Source organism: Artemia franciscana, chromosome 20 (genome assembly GCF_032884065.1).
Source record: "Artemia franciscana chromosome 20, ASM3288406v1, whole genome shotgun sequence".
NCBI lineage: Eukaryota > Metazoa > Arthropoda > Branchiopoda > Anostraca > Artemiidae > Artemia > Artemia franciscana.
In genome coordinates, this window is record NC_088882.1 from 13,166,340 (window position 1) to 13,184,255 (window position 17,916).

The following is a 17,916-nucleotide window of genomic DNA, read 5'->3' on the forward strand; positions in this document are numbered from 1 at the left end:
CCTCTTTTATAACATGTTGAGACTTCGGAAGAAGACGATCCTCTTGAAGATCCATCTCTCTTCGTGGGCTGGGAGGCCTGTTTATTTTTTTTTTAATTTTTAATAAAGCTAAACGCTTGATTAGATTTACAGAGGAAACTCGTCATTTAATTTCAAGCATTTCAAGGGAATTTGGGAATCTGTTAATTTTTGACAACGTTTCTAAGCAACTTACAAAAAAAGATGAAAATCAAATTTCTTAGCCAAAACCTTATGAAAGTGATTATAGATTTCCATTGATACAAATAGAAATGCCTTAGTTATCTACAAGCTTCCCTATTTGGTAGGCTACAAAACCATATTGAATTATATGTTATGTGAATAATATTTAAATGTTACGATTTTATATTTATTCAAACATATAAAATAGACTACACCAGTATCGGCTTTGCGTCGTTTCATTGTGTTTTTTTTCGAAATTGTGTCGCTGCTCAGTTAGAACTAATTTTCATTACGCGTCGCTATGTTTCCGACATTGCGCTATTTTTCATTCTAGTCTTGGATTTTTTTTTTCTAGTCCCTTTTTATCAGATAAATGACCTTTTTGTAAACTTAACTTAATCTTTACTATTACTTGTATGTTTACTCTTTTGGGTTCTCTCTTTAAGGTAATGATTACGGTTTTTCCTTTTCCTCACAGGCCGTTTGAATTAGCTGCCCACCTAAAAGGGCGACTCATCCCTTTTATAAATGTATTTTTGGACGCCGGTTTGGCGTCCAAATTCAATGAGGGGTGAAAAGGAGAATTAGTTCATACATTGTAGATATCGTGTCGCTTTATGTCACGCCCTGTGAGGGATTTTATTGGCTGGTCTTCGTTCGTCACATCCCGGGTGATTTTTATCTTTGTCTTTTTACCACTACCGGAGTATCCCTATGACAACATCCATTATTGATTCCTCAGAATCTATTAATTTTTTACTTTGTTTTTCATAAATTGATTGAATAGAGTAGCTTATTTTGTTTTATTTGAATATTTTATTTTGTTTTTTGTATGTAATAAATTTTATATCATTTAATATATGAAAGGGGAGGTCCCTCCAAACTCTCTTCGGCATTTATCCATATTTTAAGATATGTTTCCCTCTTTTGTCCTTTGTTGCATTTTCATGATGTTTTTAAAAGAATTGAGACCAAAAATATAACTACTTACTTGACAGATAACGAGAAATCACCTGGGGAGCTTTCACTAACTCTAACCACAAACGCCCCCTCGTGTTTATTCAAAAGAAGCTTCTCTGCGTCAGCACGTGTTATCCGTCCATAGTACCAACTAGAAATAGTAATTCAATCAATTATTCTTGAATAAAAGAATACAAAGATATTATATTCTATGTCAATTACTATGATACATTTTCTGAAAGCATATATTTAAACCTCATATTTTAGGAAAAGCTTGCTCATAATCAAAAAGTTATAACTAAAAAATAAAACGTACAAATTATACGCACTTTAAACGTGATACTTGTACTTAAATGAAGACATGCTGTATGAGTACTAATGAACATACTGGGAATTCTATGAGACCCCCTAAAATAAATTATAAGAATAAATAAAGAAAAAGAACAAATAATTTTCCCACTACAAAAATTAACACACCCAGAAATCAACCCTAGCCATCTAAGTCACCCCAAACATCAACAATGTTTAACTGATCTGTTTGTTTTTTCTTTCAGCCAAATAAAATGTTTTATGAGAAAACATAACTCTGTCCAATTGTTACTTCTTGCCAGATAATTCGGACAACTCCAGCAAAGTGCGCAGCAAATTCAAACGAATTAATGCCAACTTTTATTTTTTTGGTAGTAAATATACCTTGTGATGGTGTAGTGGATGACGCCGACGTTATCAATCTAAGGTTACTAGGTTCGATCCCGCGTCTCACTAGGAAAGGTGATAGATAGCTCGAATCATACAAATTTTTGTAACGAACTTCTATATTCGTTTATTTTAGTCCTGTGGTGGCGCAGTGGGTTTGACCTTAGCTTGGTAATACGGGACCCAGAGATCGAATCATGCTGCAGTAATGCACCGCAGGGCCGACGCAGGGATCTTAGTAGTCAAGAAGCGTCGTTAATCTGATACGATACTGCTAAACACGACAAAAAATGCGCGTCAGTTTAATATTAGATTTGGGGCAAAAGAAATCATAACAAAGAATAAATAAAACTTGAGAATTTAATACTTAAAACTGCTTTCGTATTTTGAAATGAATACTTTATTTTGAACTGTGGGTCGTAGTTTCCGACATTATTAGAAAATTCAAGGAACTCGAGGAAGTACACTTCAGACCAATTTAACTTGATCCTAGCCGAAACTGCCAACCACAGAACAAAGATTGTCGGTCAGTTTTAATATTGGATATGGGGTAAGGAAAAACCAAAAAATAAACTTTAGCGTTTGCCACTATTGAGAATAAAAACTTCTTTTTTGTTTTAAGCTGTTGGTCAGCGCTTTCACTTTTGTAAGAATTTAAGCTGAACCGGGTTTGAATCCCAGTTCTCCGAAATATTTGTCCTTTTCGTAAAAACTATCAAAAATTAATAAAAACAAATTTTTTATGAGTTTCTAAATTTTTTTACCCCCCCCCCTCCCCTCAGAATAAATCCTGGATATAGCCCTGGCTGAACCCTAGAAAAGTACATTTCAAACCCACGTTAATTAATCCATAACTGCTAACCACAGGTAAAACATTGTAGGTTGTTTTATTTTTTGGCTTCCGAACACAAAAAAAAATCAAAGTGCCAATTATTAACCTTGAGCTTTTATTATTTTAGACTGATAACCCAACATCTCAGTTTTCTTAACAATTTCAAGAAACTAAGTAATTTGGTAGCAAAAAGTACCTTTAATTCTAATTCCCTGTGATACAAATTTGAAAATACCCACACTAAAATTTTGTCAAGATGTTAAAGACAGTCTTAATGTTCAAATAAATGAAGTAACAACAAAGGGAAAAAAATATCGAATAAACATCCTGAGCTTACTAAATTTTTTTCATTCAATACCCTGGACTAGTGGCATTCATACTACGCCTTTCACGTTAGAACAACTTAAAAAACCCAGCAGATGCGTCAATTGCAAGAGGGACAGTACAATGGGGGATTTTCTCGTCCTAGATTTTTTTTTCCCTACAGGCAAAACATTGTTGGCTTCCAAGTACAATAAAAATAAATCAAAGTGCCAAATATTAGGCTTGAGCTTTTACTATCTCCGACTAATTTTTGACTGATAACCCTATAGTTCAGGTTTTTTATAATTTCATGAAACTAAGTATTTTGGTATCGAAGAATATCTATGAATTAAAATTCAGTTAAGATGTTAAAGACAGTCTTGATGTTCAAATAGATGAGGAAAAAACCAAGGGAAAAAATATCGAATAAAGGTCCGGAGCTTACCACTTTTTTTAATTCAAAACCCATGACTAGTGGCATTCATACTACGCCGTAAAACCTTTTGCATTGACACAACTTAAAGTACACAGCAGAAGGGTCGATTGCAGGAGGGACTGTACAATGGGAAATTTTTCCGTCCTAGATTTGTTTTCCCTATCCCTTCCTAGATTTTGAAAAATATATTTCTTGGTATTTTCACCAAAAGACCTTTTAATTTTTGTTGAAAATACTTTCAAAAACATGAAAATTTTTCCCTTTACCAGCTTTTGAAAAATACAATTTTCCCCCACCCTTTGTCTCTCTCTTTTTATATTTTTGTGAGTTGACACAACTGGTACTAAAACAGTGAAAATCTAATCCGACACTTTCAACTGGTTAAGTTGACATTTACACAACCATATATATGTTTCGAAAAAAAAAATCAGGAGTTTAATTTTTAATGGAAAAAATCTCGATATGCACTTATCCAGGCTTTGGTAGAAGTGGGCATCAAATTAAAAAAAAAAGTCAAAGAAAAATCAGCAAAAATATAAATAAAAAAAAGTTGCCTTTAGGAATCACCAGGTTGTTAATGTTTGAAATTTTATGGATGAAAAGCGTTGTGCGATAGAATTAATTATTTTTGCATATTTATTTTCACGGTTCAGTGTTGCAACACTGACCAAAACCCAATACCACCCACAATCTCCATAACTTTTAAACAATGCAAAGCAAAAACTTGGAAAATTACAGTTTTTAGATGTGAACCTAGAAAGTTTCCAGGTGGCAAAAGATGTTTTTATTTTGATGTTCTTGGTATTTTACGACTTTGCGTTGTGTAAGTACAATTTTTTGTCCATAAAATAGACACTGCCAAGCAGTCTGAGCTCTAAATAGAATTTTACATTACATAAATTTACGTTATGTTTTGTATGTCAACATAGAAAGAAAAAAATTCGAAGAACAATTAATAAATTTTGAAAATAAATGAAAAGAATTTTGCTAAAAATCCTTTCATGATGTCTTTTATATCATAGACCAAGCTGCCCCCTAGCCCCCCAATTAGCGCCACTTCGACAAACCTGGTGGTTTTATGTTTTTTTACAATGAAATAGTGTAAAAAAAACTTATTTAAGTCAATAAGATCATATTTGATGAAACATAAACACTTGGCATAGAAAATCACGTCCAGTACATACTGTGATAGCTTCTTCATTGTGAAAAATTATTACCATCCTGTCCCATACTCCATAATTAGCGCCAGTTTGACGAAATTGGTGGTTTTATGGATTTGTACGATGGAATAGTGTAAAAAAATTATTTGAGTCAAGAAGATCGTATTTGATGAAAAATAAATACTTGGCATAAAAAAATCACTTCCGGTATATACTGTGATAGCTTTTTCAGTGAGAAATATTATTACCATCCTGCCTCCTACCCCATAATTAGCGCCACTTTGACGAAATTGGTAGTATATAGATTTTTACGATGGAATAGTGTAAGAAAAAAAAAACTTATTTAAGCCAAGAAGATCATATTTGATGAAACTCATCTTCAGCACGACATTTAACGTAATGTAATCTAACCATTAAGCATAGAAGATTACGTCCGTAGAGAGAAATCCTTGCGCTAAAATATTTGGAATAATTTACTTACTCGTGGTTTTTCATTTCAATATAGTTACTAGGTATTAGACCTTCTCTGCCATCTAGTTCCGCTCGATACCAGTTCAGGTCATCTTCCATATTTAATATCTGAAAGAAAACAGAACTTACAATCAGAAACATGACAAGACTGCAAAATAACCTCCGAAATTGCACAAAAAAGAGCTTCCATGTCTATACTTTTAGATTCCACATGCTCAATAACCAACAACTAATAGCAATAATACACCGGCTACCGCACTAAAACTTTTAACAGTACCAGCTACCGGACTAAAACTACTTACAGTTAACAACTACCACATTAGAACTATTAACAGCTGCCAGTTGCGGCAGTAAAACTTAGTCCTGGTGAAAAGAAATATAATTTTTTTTTTAAGAACTTTAATTTCATTTTATTTTAGTTGGGAAAGTTTTTAGATATTTTCCAAGTAGTTCTTCTGTACTATCGACAATTAGATCAGATTATGATGTACTTTTTGGCCCATTAACACGCATTTTTATTACAGTCTCGATTTTTTTTATATTGAAGATAATCTATGTTTAGGCTGTTTGGCAAGTGATTAGCTCCAATATTTCAGTAATACTCACTCTAAGAGCATGTTAAATGCCCCGAGGGGTTTCCCACTTTCTGCTACATGGTGTACATCTCAGTAGGCCACGTGCGCCGCACAGTTCCACCTCACTTAGCACAATCCCTAAGCCGTTTGACACATTCCTAAAAACGCTTGGCACACACCACTTGGTGTGCATGATTTCTGAGAGTGGGCAACGCCTCAAACAGCTCACGGAGTTTTTCCATTATTTTTAAGTAGAAGGATTCAAGAAGATGCAAGACTTATAATATATTTTAAAATTAACTACAATCATTTCAGTAACTAAGGAAAAGATTTGATAACAACGTTCAGCTGTTATTGGTTTGTACTTATTATAACCTTGGATCAAAATCCCGTTTGTATGAAATAACATGAAGTAAGGAACTGCACACAGCCCAACAAGGTGTTCATGAAATCCACGTGATGTCAGAGGTTAGTGGGATTACCCCCTGGAACGTTCAAGATTACTTGTCCGTGGACTTAAGGCCTTTTTTGCGTCAACCATCTGGTTTAACCAATGACAGTTTTGGTTTAACCAGCTTGTATGCTTACCGCAAAAATGGAAAAAATTACTTATGGTTGAGCTTAAACAAAACTGCTTTGCAAAAGCACTTTTTACTTGTCACATTGGGCAAAAGATTTCAAACATAAAACATTTGTAAAAGTGTTGAAAGTGTCATTCTACGATAATTAAATGATTTAGCAGTGGCTTAATTTCCTCCGGATTTGACATATGTAATATTAATTTGAGGCCAGAGTAAATTAGAGAAATGAGGTGCAACACAGCCCAAGGTTGCATTTTGAACAAAAGAAAAATATCTTTGGAATTGTTTTCCTACCGTCATTCCAATTTGTACAACACACTGCACAATACCTTGTTGGTTCCTGCTTTTTCTTAGTTGTAGACAAAAATTCGGGATATCGTCTCCCTCGGCCACAGAGGTACAGGTGGGACGCCCTTCTTTTGCAGCTAATTTTTTCGAATGGCTAACATAAGTCAGTTGCGGTATTCAGGAAATGCAATAATCAAAATAACACCTTGCTTTTTGTATAAAATAAACGAATTATAAACCGAAATGTCGTGCAATTAAAAGAAAATGTTTTCGCAACACTTTTTGCATCCCTTCTTGCTACTGGATAGTATTGCATTTGCTGGTCAAACTTATCCACATTACCCGTTGTATGATTTTAGTTGATAACGACTTTTACTTTTAATACTTTATTGCCATCCGGATCTGGCTTACTTGTCTCTGATTTTTTTTGGGATTGTCGATGATTGATTACAACAAACGGTCTTTTTTATCTTTCCATTTCATTATCGTGACTTTGCCTTTCTGGAAAGCCAAAATTTTACCTTTCTTAAGTTTTTTTTTTGTCTTATTTCATCTGATTCTTCTTCTCTGTTTTGCCATGGAGTACCGTAGGTATTTGTTTTTTGAGGAACCAAGAAATCTGCTAACTGTGACGATGTTTAAAAATTGGAAATAGTCAAGGATTAATAAATATGTCTTCTGGGGTATCGGGCTCAAGAGAGACAAGGCCCTTTATTATTACCATGTAATATCATTTAGTTAATAATAAAAAAACCGTTACAAGTTTTTTCTCAGCTATTTTTCTCTGTTTTGAGTTGAAGAAAATAGAATTAGTTGCGCCAACAGGACACAATAAGCAGGCTATATTTCTGCATATTTTTACCAGCCTATTTACGCATACTAGCCTAGCTGTAACTATTTTATAAACCACAAAAACTTAAAAACAAAACTAATCAGCTTACTTATAAAATGAAAAGCAAGATTAAAAAAAAACTATACCTTCAGTTTAAACCATGTTTTAATACAATAAAAATCAAGTTAGCTTAATTTACATCGCTCTGCTGGGTCAGGCTACACAATAAGCTGTGCTATTAGCTTACATTTTATAGGCTATTAATGTTAAAGTTATGCTCAGGGGCTCAATTTATATCTCTTATTATTTTTTTCTTTTCTTCGTATGATTTAACAAAAATTCCTTCTCTGTTGCATTCAGACATAATTTTTAAAAATTGGTTGACCTCCTCCTGGATGTGCCACTGCGATCCTGCACTGGGTGTCATCTAAGATGAGCTACCGGTATTTTGAAACGGCAAAAAAAAATGGACTTGAGGTTTGTTTTTATGCTGAAACATTAAAATTCACTTCATACAGGAATTAAGAAGCAAAAATTAGTATTGTTAAATTCTTAAAAGTGCTCTGTCTTACTTCTTCCCTTTGTCTGTACGGGAAATAATTTTATCTGTAATTTTATTTAGATTTTTAGCAATAGTTTGAAAATGCAACAAAAGCTGTGATCTGTCAATGCAAAAACAAAATTAAAACCAAAATTAACAAGATTTTCATTTTATACGCCCTATTAAGGAATGTTTTCCTACGTGAGTTCAGCAGCATAAGCTGTTTTCCCAGCCACGGTCATTCTAGTTTATTAGCACAGCCAGACAAAATTAATTACTCGTAAAAAAAATTGCTGATCCGTAAACTTCGTCAGAAACTGGCCAACTATGAAACATTATTAGCCTTTTTTGCCATTTTTTTATATGCAGTAATTGACATGAAGATAGCTACTCCCTGATAATAATAACGAAAGGGAAAAACAATTCCAAAGGCTTGCTGATTTGGATCTTCATAAAATGGGAAGCATAAGTGGTTAAAGACGTTCTCGGACTTTAGTTGTACCATCAAAGGCTTTATTAGAACATTCATATAAAATACTGAAGAACCTTAACTTTTTGATGAAAGTTGTTTCCCAACATGTAAAGTTGTCCAATGATTCCAAGCAAATTCCACACGAACTATTTACCTGGAGTCACTATTAACTCTTTTATGTGTACTATGCTATCTTGCCTTTGGAACTTAGTTCCTCCAAGGGCACAAAGGGTGTTATTTAGTAGCAGCCCTTGAGCAGCCTTCAAGCGGACGGCTTCTTAAATGTCCTCCCGACTCTGATATGAGACTCGTCTGAAGATCTACAGTATCTTCTAGTATGTATTATTACATTAGTACTCAGTGACAGGAAGATTCAAGAACTTCTCTCAATTTTGATTCTAATCCTAATCCAACCTCGATGTTTCGACTCCGACACAATTTCACAATTTAAGGGTTAAAAACTAAAAACAGAAGAAAATTTAAAACTTGATCGTTGTATCAGGAAGTTAAACTTCATTTCCATTAGAGTTAAAGCTATCATACACTATAATAGTGTATAATATGTATTTATATTCAGTAAATTTAACTGCCTCTTTTACTGAAATGGGCTGTGGCTCCAGGCAATCCAAACAGCGTATATTTTGAATTCAAGAGCTGTAATTGACTCCAATTCTAAATTAATTGTATTCAAAGTATGAGCTAAATACCAATGGGGACGAGGAAATAAAATCTTGAAGATGAACTATTTCTAGCATAGTTCATAAAATTAAGCTCTGTAGGCTTAGAGTTGGAGACTCGAAATTCGTCTTTTCTACCAGTTATGACCGAGTCCCAGTCATCTCTCATTTGGTAGGTTTGACGCTATAGATGGGACTTGTGATACCTCTGCCATAGTCATGCAAATCTTGAAGGTTCAGAGAGGCGAATCCCAATTGTTGCCTGGCTGGTTCACGGTTAATCAGAAACATACAAAGGGGATGCGCAGTCAAGTGACGTCCAGAGCATTAAGATGTCTTCAATATTTTCTCCAATATTTTGTATTTTTCATATATGTCGCTCTTTGATTCTCATTGAAGTAACTCGCATAGCTGCTTTTCCCTACGTGGATAAGTAGCGACAATTGTATTTATTATATTTGGTGGTGGTTTTTATTTGTTTTTAGATTAGTTTTCTTTTAATTTTCTATCTTGTGCTGAAGACGCCTTGTTTTATACAGGCGAAATATCCGCGTTGTTTTAGTCTTTTAATTTTACTGGCCGTCGTCTCGTTTGAAGTTTTCTTTTTTAGAGTTTTATCTCTCTTGATTGTTTATTATATATATATATATATATATATATATATATATATATATATATATATATACATATATATATATATATATATATATATATATATATATATATATATATATATATATATATATATATATATATATATATATATATATATATATGTTTATGTATATGTATATTTATATATAAGTATATATATATATATATATATATATATATATATATATATATATATATATATATATATATATTATATATATATATATGTATATATATATATATGTATAAATATATATATATATATATATATATATATATATATATATATATATATATATATATATATATATATATATATATATATATATATATATATATATATATATATATATATATGTATATATATATATATGTATAAATATATATATATATATATATATATATATATATATATATATATATATATATATATATATATATATATATATATATATATATATATATACTAGCTGTTGGGGTGGCGCTTCGCGTCACCTCAACACCTAGTTGGTGGGGCGCTTCGCGCAACCCCAACCCCCAAGCCTCCCCGCGCGCGTAAGTATATGTTTTTAACTACGTAAAACATGCGAATATACAACATTCTTCGCTGTCCCATTGTCTGTGCATATAAATAGATTGTCAGGTTTACTGACCCTTGAACATGCAACATATAATTGTCCATGGGAAAAACAATCCGTATTCAGATCTATACCTCATTATTCTAATGATGTGTCCCTGTGTCCCGGTCGTCATTTATATTCCCTGTGTCCCGGTCGTCATTTGTGTCCCGGTGTCCCGGTCTGTAATTTCTATTCGAACAATCCCTGTGTCCCGGTCGTCATTTATATTCCCTGTGTCCCGGTCGTGATTTGTGTCCGGGTGTCCCAGTCTGTAATTTCTCTTTGAGGTTCCCGGTCGTCACTTATATTCCCTCTGTCTCGGTCGTCATTTGTGTCCCGGTCTGTAATTTCTCTTTGAGTGTTTTTTCTTTTTAGTTTTTTTTTTTTTTAGTTTTTTACCTTTTTTCTTTTTTCAGTTTTCTTTTTCTTCTTTATTTTTCAGCGTCACTATGAAGTACATACCGACGAACCTTTGTTTTTTATAAATAGATTGTCAGGTTTACTGACTCTTGAACATGCAACATATAATTGTCCATGGGAAAAACAATCCGTATTCAGATCTATACCTCATTATTCTAATGATGTGTCCCTGTGTCCCGGTCGTCATTTATATTCCCTGCGTCCCGGTCGTCATTTGTGTCCCGGTGTCCCAGTTTGTAATTTCTCTTTGAGTGTCCCGGTCGTCATTTATATTCCCTGTGTCCCGGTCGTCATTTGTGTCCCGGTGTCCCGGTCTGTAATTTCTATTCGAACAATCCCTGTGTCCCGGTCGTCATTTATATATCCCGCCTGTGCCCCCGGCGTCCCCGTTGTAGTTGTGTCCCTGTGTCCCGGTCGTCATTTATATTCCCTGTGTTCCGGTCGTGATTTGTGTCCGGGTGTCCCAGTCTGTAATTTCTCTTTGAGGTTCCCGGTCGTCACTTATATTCCCTCTGTCTCGGTCGTCATTTGTGTCCCGGTCTGTAATTTCTCTTTTAGTGTTTTTTCTTTTTAGTTTTTTTTTTAGTTTTTTACCTTTTTTCTTTTTTCAGTTTTCTTTTTCTTCTTTATTTTTCAGCGTCACTATGAAGTACATATCGACGAACCTTTGTTTTTTAACTTAAATCTGGTAGGCATTTATGACCTTATCCAAGTCAAAATCCCAAACCCAATCATCATCGCTATCATTTTCAGTTTTGATATGTTTTGACTCTCGCTGTCCAGGTGGATTTTCATCTAACTGCGCGGTTTTGCGTTCTTTAGCCGCAAGCATGTTTTCTTGCTGTTTTTGTGATTCCTCGGAACGCTTTCTTTTCTTACTTATTTCATGACGTCAGTCAACACAGAAACATGACGTCACCTGATCCACAGACAGACAGACAGACAACTTATTTTTATATATATAGATCCCGCGCGCGTAAGTCGTTACGCGCCATATTAGTTACGCGCCATTGTAGTTGTGTCCCTATGTCCCACCTGTGAATATATATATATATATATATATATATATATATATATATATATATATATATATATATATATATATATATATATATATATATATATATATATATATGTTTTTAACTACGTAAAACTTGCGAATATACAACATTCTTTGCTGTCCCATTGTCTGTGCATATAAATAGATTGTCAGGTTTACCGACTCTTGAACATGCAACATATAATGGTCCATGGGAAAACAATCCGTATTCAGATCTATACCTCATGATTCTAATGATTGCCCATGAGCTTTGTTGATGGTGATTGCTAATCGACGATTCCCTGTGTCGCCGTCGTCATTTATATATCCCCGTGTGCCCCCCGGTGTCCCGGTCGTCATTTATATTCCATGTGTTCCGGTCGTCATTTATGTCCCGGTGTCCCAGTCTGTGAATTCTCTTTGAGGGTCCCGGGCGTCATTGATATTCCTTGTGTCCCGGTGTCCCGGTCGTCATTCGTGTCCCGGTGTCCCAGTCTGTATATACATTCGTTTTTGAATTGGTCTTTTTTTTAGGTTTTAGTTTTCTGCCTTTTTTTTTTTTTTTTAGTTATACCTCATGATTCTAATGATTGCCCTTGAGCTTTGTTGATGGTGATTGCTAATCGAACATTCTCTGTGTCCCCATCGTCATTTATATATCCCCCTGTGCCCCCCGGCGTCCCCGTTGTAGTTGTGTCCCTGTGTCCCGGTCGTCATTTATATTCCCTGTGTCCCGGTCGTCATTTGTATTCCGGTGTCCCAGTCTGTATATACATTCGTTTTTGAAATGGTAAATGATGAAATAAATTTTTGTAGTTTTCCCCTTTTTTTCTTTTTAGTTTTTTTTTGGTTTTTACATTTTTTAGTTTTTTTTAGTTTTTTTTCTTTTTTCTTTTTAGTTTTTTTTTATTTTTATTTTTTTAGTTTTGTTTTTCTCCTTTATTTTTCTTTTTGTTTCCTTTTTTTAGTTTTTTTTTTTTAGTTTTTTTAGTTTTTTAGCTTTTTTAGTTTTTTTATTAGTTTTTAGTTTGTTTTTTTCTTTTTAGTTTTTTTGTAGTTTTTACCTTTTTTTTTTACTTATGTCCTGGTCGTCATTTATACTCCCTGTGTCTCGGTCGTCATTTGTGATGGTTTGTTGACGGTGTTTTGTTGATGGTGATTGCTAATTGAACATTCCTTGTGTCCCGGTCGCTTTCTCTTTGAGTGTCCCGGTCGTCATTTATATTCCCTATGTGCCGGTGTCCTGGTCGTCATTTGTGTCCCAATGTAATTTCGTAATTTCGTCAGTCGAAAACATGACGTCAGTCGACACAGAAACATGACGTCACCTGACACACAGACAGACAGACAGACAACTTATTTTTATATATATAGATATATATATATATATATATATATATATATATATATATATATATATATATATATATATATATATATATATTTAAAAAAAGGAAAAAACTGAAAAATAAAGAAGAAAAAGAGAACTAAAAAAAAATAAAATAAAAAAAAAATAAAAAGAAAAAAGAAAAAAAAACTAAAAAGAAAAAAAGGAAAAAAAAACAAAAAATTTATTTCATCATATACAAATTCAAAAACGAATGTATATACAGACCGGGACACAGGGATTGTTCGAATAGAAATTACAGACCGGGACACAAATGACCACTGGGACACCGGGAATATAAGTCACGACCGGGACACTCAAAGAGAAATTACAGACTGGGACACCGGGACAAAAATGACGACCGGGACATAGAGAATATAAATGTGCGTCGACTGACGTCATGTTTGTCGACTATAAATAACGACTGGGACACAAGGATAAAACTACAACGGGGACGCCGGGGGGTACAGGGGGGATATATGAGGACACAGGGAATGTTTGATTAGCAATTACCATCAACAAAGCTCAAGGGCAATCATTAGAATAATGAGGTATAGATCTGAATACGGATTGTTTTTCCCATGGACCATTATATGTTGCATGTTCAAGAGTCGGTAAACCTGATAATCTATTTATATGTACAGACAATGGGACAGCGAAGAATGTTGTATATTCGCAAGTTTTACGTACTTCAAAACATATATATATATATATATATATATATATATATATATATATATATATATATATATATATATATATATATATATATATAAATAAGTTGTCTGTCTGATACGTCTGTTACACTATGTCTGATACGCCAGATTATATCTTATATATATATATATATATATATATATATATATATATATATATATATATATATATATATATATATATATATAAGTTTTATGTATTTTTGTGTTGAGGGTTTGCATATGACGTCTGAAAAATAAAGAAGAAAAAGCAAATTGAAACTAAAAATGTAGAAACTGGGAATTGCATAAATATTTCAATATATTTTGACAGTAGATTAAAGGAATTCGAAAACCTTAAAACAGATACTTATAAATTTGAGGTTTATTATAAATTGTTGAGTTTTAGCATGCTTTGCACGTAAAAATTTTTCTAACTGCCAATGTTAGAATGAACATTGACAAATTGAAAAACATTGAAAAAGATAGAATGTTACCAAAAAGCAAAACCAGGCTTGGGGTTCAAAGAGAAAGGGCCAGATTAGGAATGTGCAATTTACGTCAACGAAGGCGTGTCGAACAAATACCAGAGCAACGCGAAACAGACTTGCTGCTGAAAGAGAAAGTAAAAAAAGGAGGCGTGTCGAGGAATCACAAGAGCAACGTGAAAACAGGCTTGCGGCTTCCAGAGATAATGCCAGATTAGGAATGTGCAATTTACGTCAACGAGGGCGTGTCGAGGAACTACCAGAGCAACGCGAAACCAGACTTGCTGCTGAAAGAGAAAGTAAAAAAAGAAGGCGTGCCAAGGAATCACAAGAACAGCAAGAAAACAGGCTTGCGGCTGATAGAGAAAGTAAGAAAAGAACAATCGTTTCCCAATTCCAACATCTTTTCCACGAAAATAATAATTTAGTGCGTCTGTTCAAAACAGCCATCGATTTGATGCCTACTGATACGCATAAAATTGTTATTTCCGCTGACAAAACGCCTCCTGGCCAACATGTGCGTATATACAATGCTCCAACTATCGACGAAGTGGCAATCGTTATGGTCGGTGATCAGTTTTTACTTTGAAATATTATTCTACATAAGCGAAACGCTCAGTTGGTAAGAATTGCTGAAACTCATCGATGCTACGATGCCCTACAATATCCTATCATTTTTTGGGATGGAGCCGACGGCTATCACTTTAATATTAAATTGATGAATCCAGCCACTAACAAAAAAATTAATAAGAAATGCAGTGCAATGCATTATTATTCCTATAGACTAATGATTCGGCAGGATGAAGACAATTATATTTTAAAATGCCGTCAAATGTTTCACCAATACGTCGTTGATATGTATGCAAAAATTGAATCAGAACATTTGCTATTTATCCGTCTGAACCAGACCAAGCTCCGCTCTGAACAATACATTCATTTGCGAGATACAGTTGTAAATGACGGTAATACCACAAACGTTGGAAGATTAACGATTTTACCTTCGTCATATGCTGGCAGTCCCCGTCATATGCATGAATATGCTCAAGATGCTATTGCGTATGTTCGTCTCTATGGTCGTCCAGATTTATTTATAACATTTACATGTAATCAATCTTGGGACGAGATACAGCAGCTTTTACTTCAAGGACAATCGGCGGATCATAGACATGATATTACGGCCCGTGTCTTCCGGCAAAAGTTGAAATCACTGATAAACTACATAGTAAAACTTGAAGTGTTTGGGTCAGTGCGATGCTGGATGTACTCAGTGGAATGGCAAAAACGAGGTTTGCCACACGCACATATAATAATCTGGCTACATAATAAAATTACTTCTAAAGAAACTGATGAGGTGATTTCCGCTGAAATGCCTGATGAAGATGTCGATAAAGGGTTATATAATAGTGTTGTAAAAAATATGATACATGGACCTTTCGGTGCAGTGAACGAAAATTCACCATGCACGGCCAAAGGAAGGTGCACGAAGCAATATCCTCGACTTTTAGTATCCAACACAATTACTGGCAATGATGGTTACCCACAATATAGAAGAAGATCTACTGAAGATGGCGGTAAAACAGCAATAATAAAGAAGCGTAACGGTACCACCATCGAAGTAGATAACCAGTGGGTTGTTCCATATTCCCCATTATTATCAAAAACATTTAATGAACACATAAACGTTGAATACTGTAACTCCGTAAAGGCAATCAAATACATATGTAAATACGTCAACAAAGGCAGTGACATGGCAGTTTTTGGCTTGCAGTCCGAAATCAAAGATATTGACGAAATCGTACAATATTAGGCTGGAAGATACATAAGCAGTAATGAAGCTGTTTGGCGAATTCTTTCATTTCCGATACATGAACGTAGTCCAGCTGTTGTTCACTTAGCGGTACATTTACAGAATGGTCAACGTGTTTATTTTTCGGAATCCAACGTGCAACAAAGAGCCCTGAATCCACCGGATACAAAATTAACTGCTTTCTTTTCGCTATGCAAAAATGATTCTTTTGCAAAAAAAAAAACTGCTGTATACTGAAGTACCTTCGTATTACACGTGGAATACTAAAAATAAAGTATTTGAACGTCAAAAACAGGGTAAATTAGTCGACGGCCAACCTACCATCTTCAAAGATACCAAGATAGGAAGACTCTACATCGTTCACCCCAATCAACATGAATGCTTCTTTCTACGCCTGCTTTTGGTGAATGTACCCGGTCCGACGTCCTAGGAGTATTTGAGAACTGTAAACGGTACTATACATGACACTTACCGTAGTGCATGCCAAGCTCTGAATTTATTGGAGAATGACCAACACTGGGATAACTGCATCAATGACACGTGCGAAACGTCAACTCCAAGTCAAATTCGTGCATTGTTTGGCATCATACTAACAACTTGCTCTCCATCAGCTCCTACAGAGTTATGGGAAAAATATAAATAAAAAATGTCCGAAGATATACTCCATCGAAAACGGTTAGAGACGTCAGATATGACTTTTGATTTTACATCAGAAATTCATAACTACACTTTAGTTATTATAGAAGATTTGTGCGTACGTATGGCAAACAAACCTCTTCAGGATTTGGGAATGCCTTCACCTAATCGCACCGCTGCTGTTTCGACATGTGTAGAATTGGATCGTGAACAAAGTTACAGTACGAGTGATCTATTGTCGTATGTACAAAATAACATTTCCAAGTTAACGTCGGAACAAAAAGACATTTATGATACGATAATGCATTGTGTCGATAACAACGTTGGAGAAATTTTCTTTTTGGATGTGCCAGGAGGTACTGGTAAAACGTTTGTGATAAAAATGATTCTGGCATCAATTCGATCAAAAAATGATATAGCGTTGGCAATTGCGTCGTCCGGAATAGCCGCAACGTTGCTGCCTGGTGGAAGAACTGCTCATTCCGCTTTGAAATTGCCTCTGAATTTGCATTCTACAGAAACTCCCACGTGCAATATTTCCAAATCATCTGGGATGGGTAAAGTATTGCAGCAATGCAAACTTATTATTTGGGACGAGTGCACAATGGCACACAAAAAATAGCTCGAGGCTCTGGATCAATGTTGGAAAGATTTGCGAGGGAAGTCGAAACCCTTTGGCAGCACATTAATATTGCTTGCGGGAGATTTCAGGCAAACATTACCTATAATACCTAAATCAACCCCTGCAGACGAAATGAATGCTTGCCTGAAAAATTTTAATTTATGGGCACATGTAAAAACATTAAAAGTAACTACAAATATGAGTGTCCGATTGCAAAACGATGACTCTGGTCAAACATTTTCAGATCAATTGCTGGCAATTGGAAACGGAAAGCTCCCACTAGACTCAATTTCAGGACGTATACAACTACCTGCTGAATTCTGTAATTTAGTGACGTCCAAAAATGAATTGATTGAAAAAGTATTTCCGAATATTCTAAACAATTATAAAAATAATAAATGGCTAAGTGAAAGAGCGATTCTTGCACCCAAAAATATAGACGTCCACGAAATCAACAATATTGTTTTGACCAAGATTCGAGACCAGGCAGTTCTTTACAAGTCAGTCGACACAGTTTTGGAAC

The 17,916-nt window shown here is 34.5% G+C and overlaps 1 protein-coding gene across 2 annotated transcripts in view; it reads right to left on the reverse strand.

Moving 5' to 3' along the window:
• LOC136039770 (growth factor receptor-bound protein 2) overlaps window positions 1-17,916 on the reverse strand; it is a 77,577-nt gene that overhangs the window by 43,226 nt on the left and 16,435 nt on the right. For both annotated transcript variants that reach the window (XM_065723634.1, XM_065723633.1), the window contains exons 3-4: window positions 5,070-5,167; window positions 1,193-1,312 (exon numbers count right to left, since the gene is read on the reverse strand). In XM_065723634.1, coding sequence (XP_065579706.1) covers window positions 1,193-1,312; window positions 5,070-5,167 — 218 coding nt within the window. The remainder of the gene's footprint in view (window positions 1-1,192; window positions 1,313-5,069; window positions 5,168-17,916) is intronic.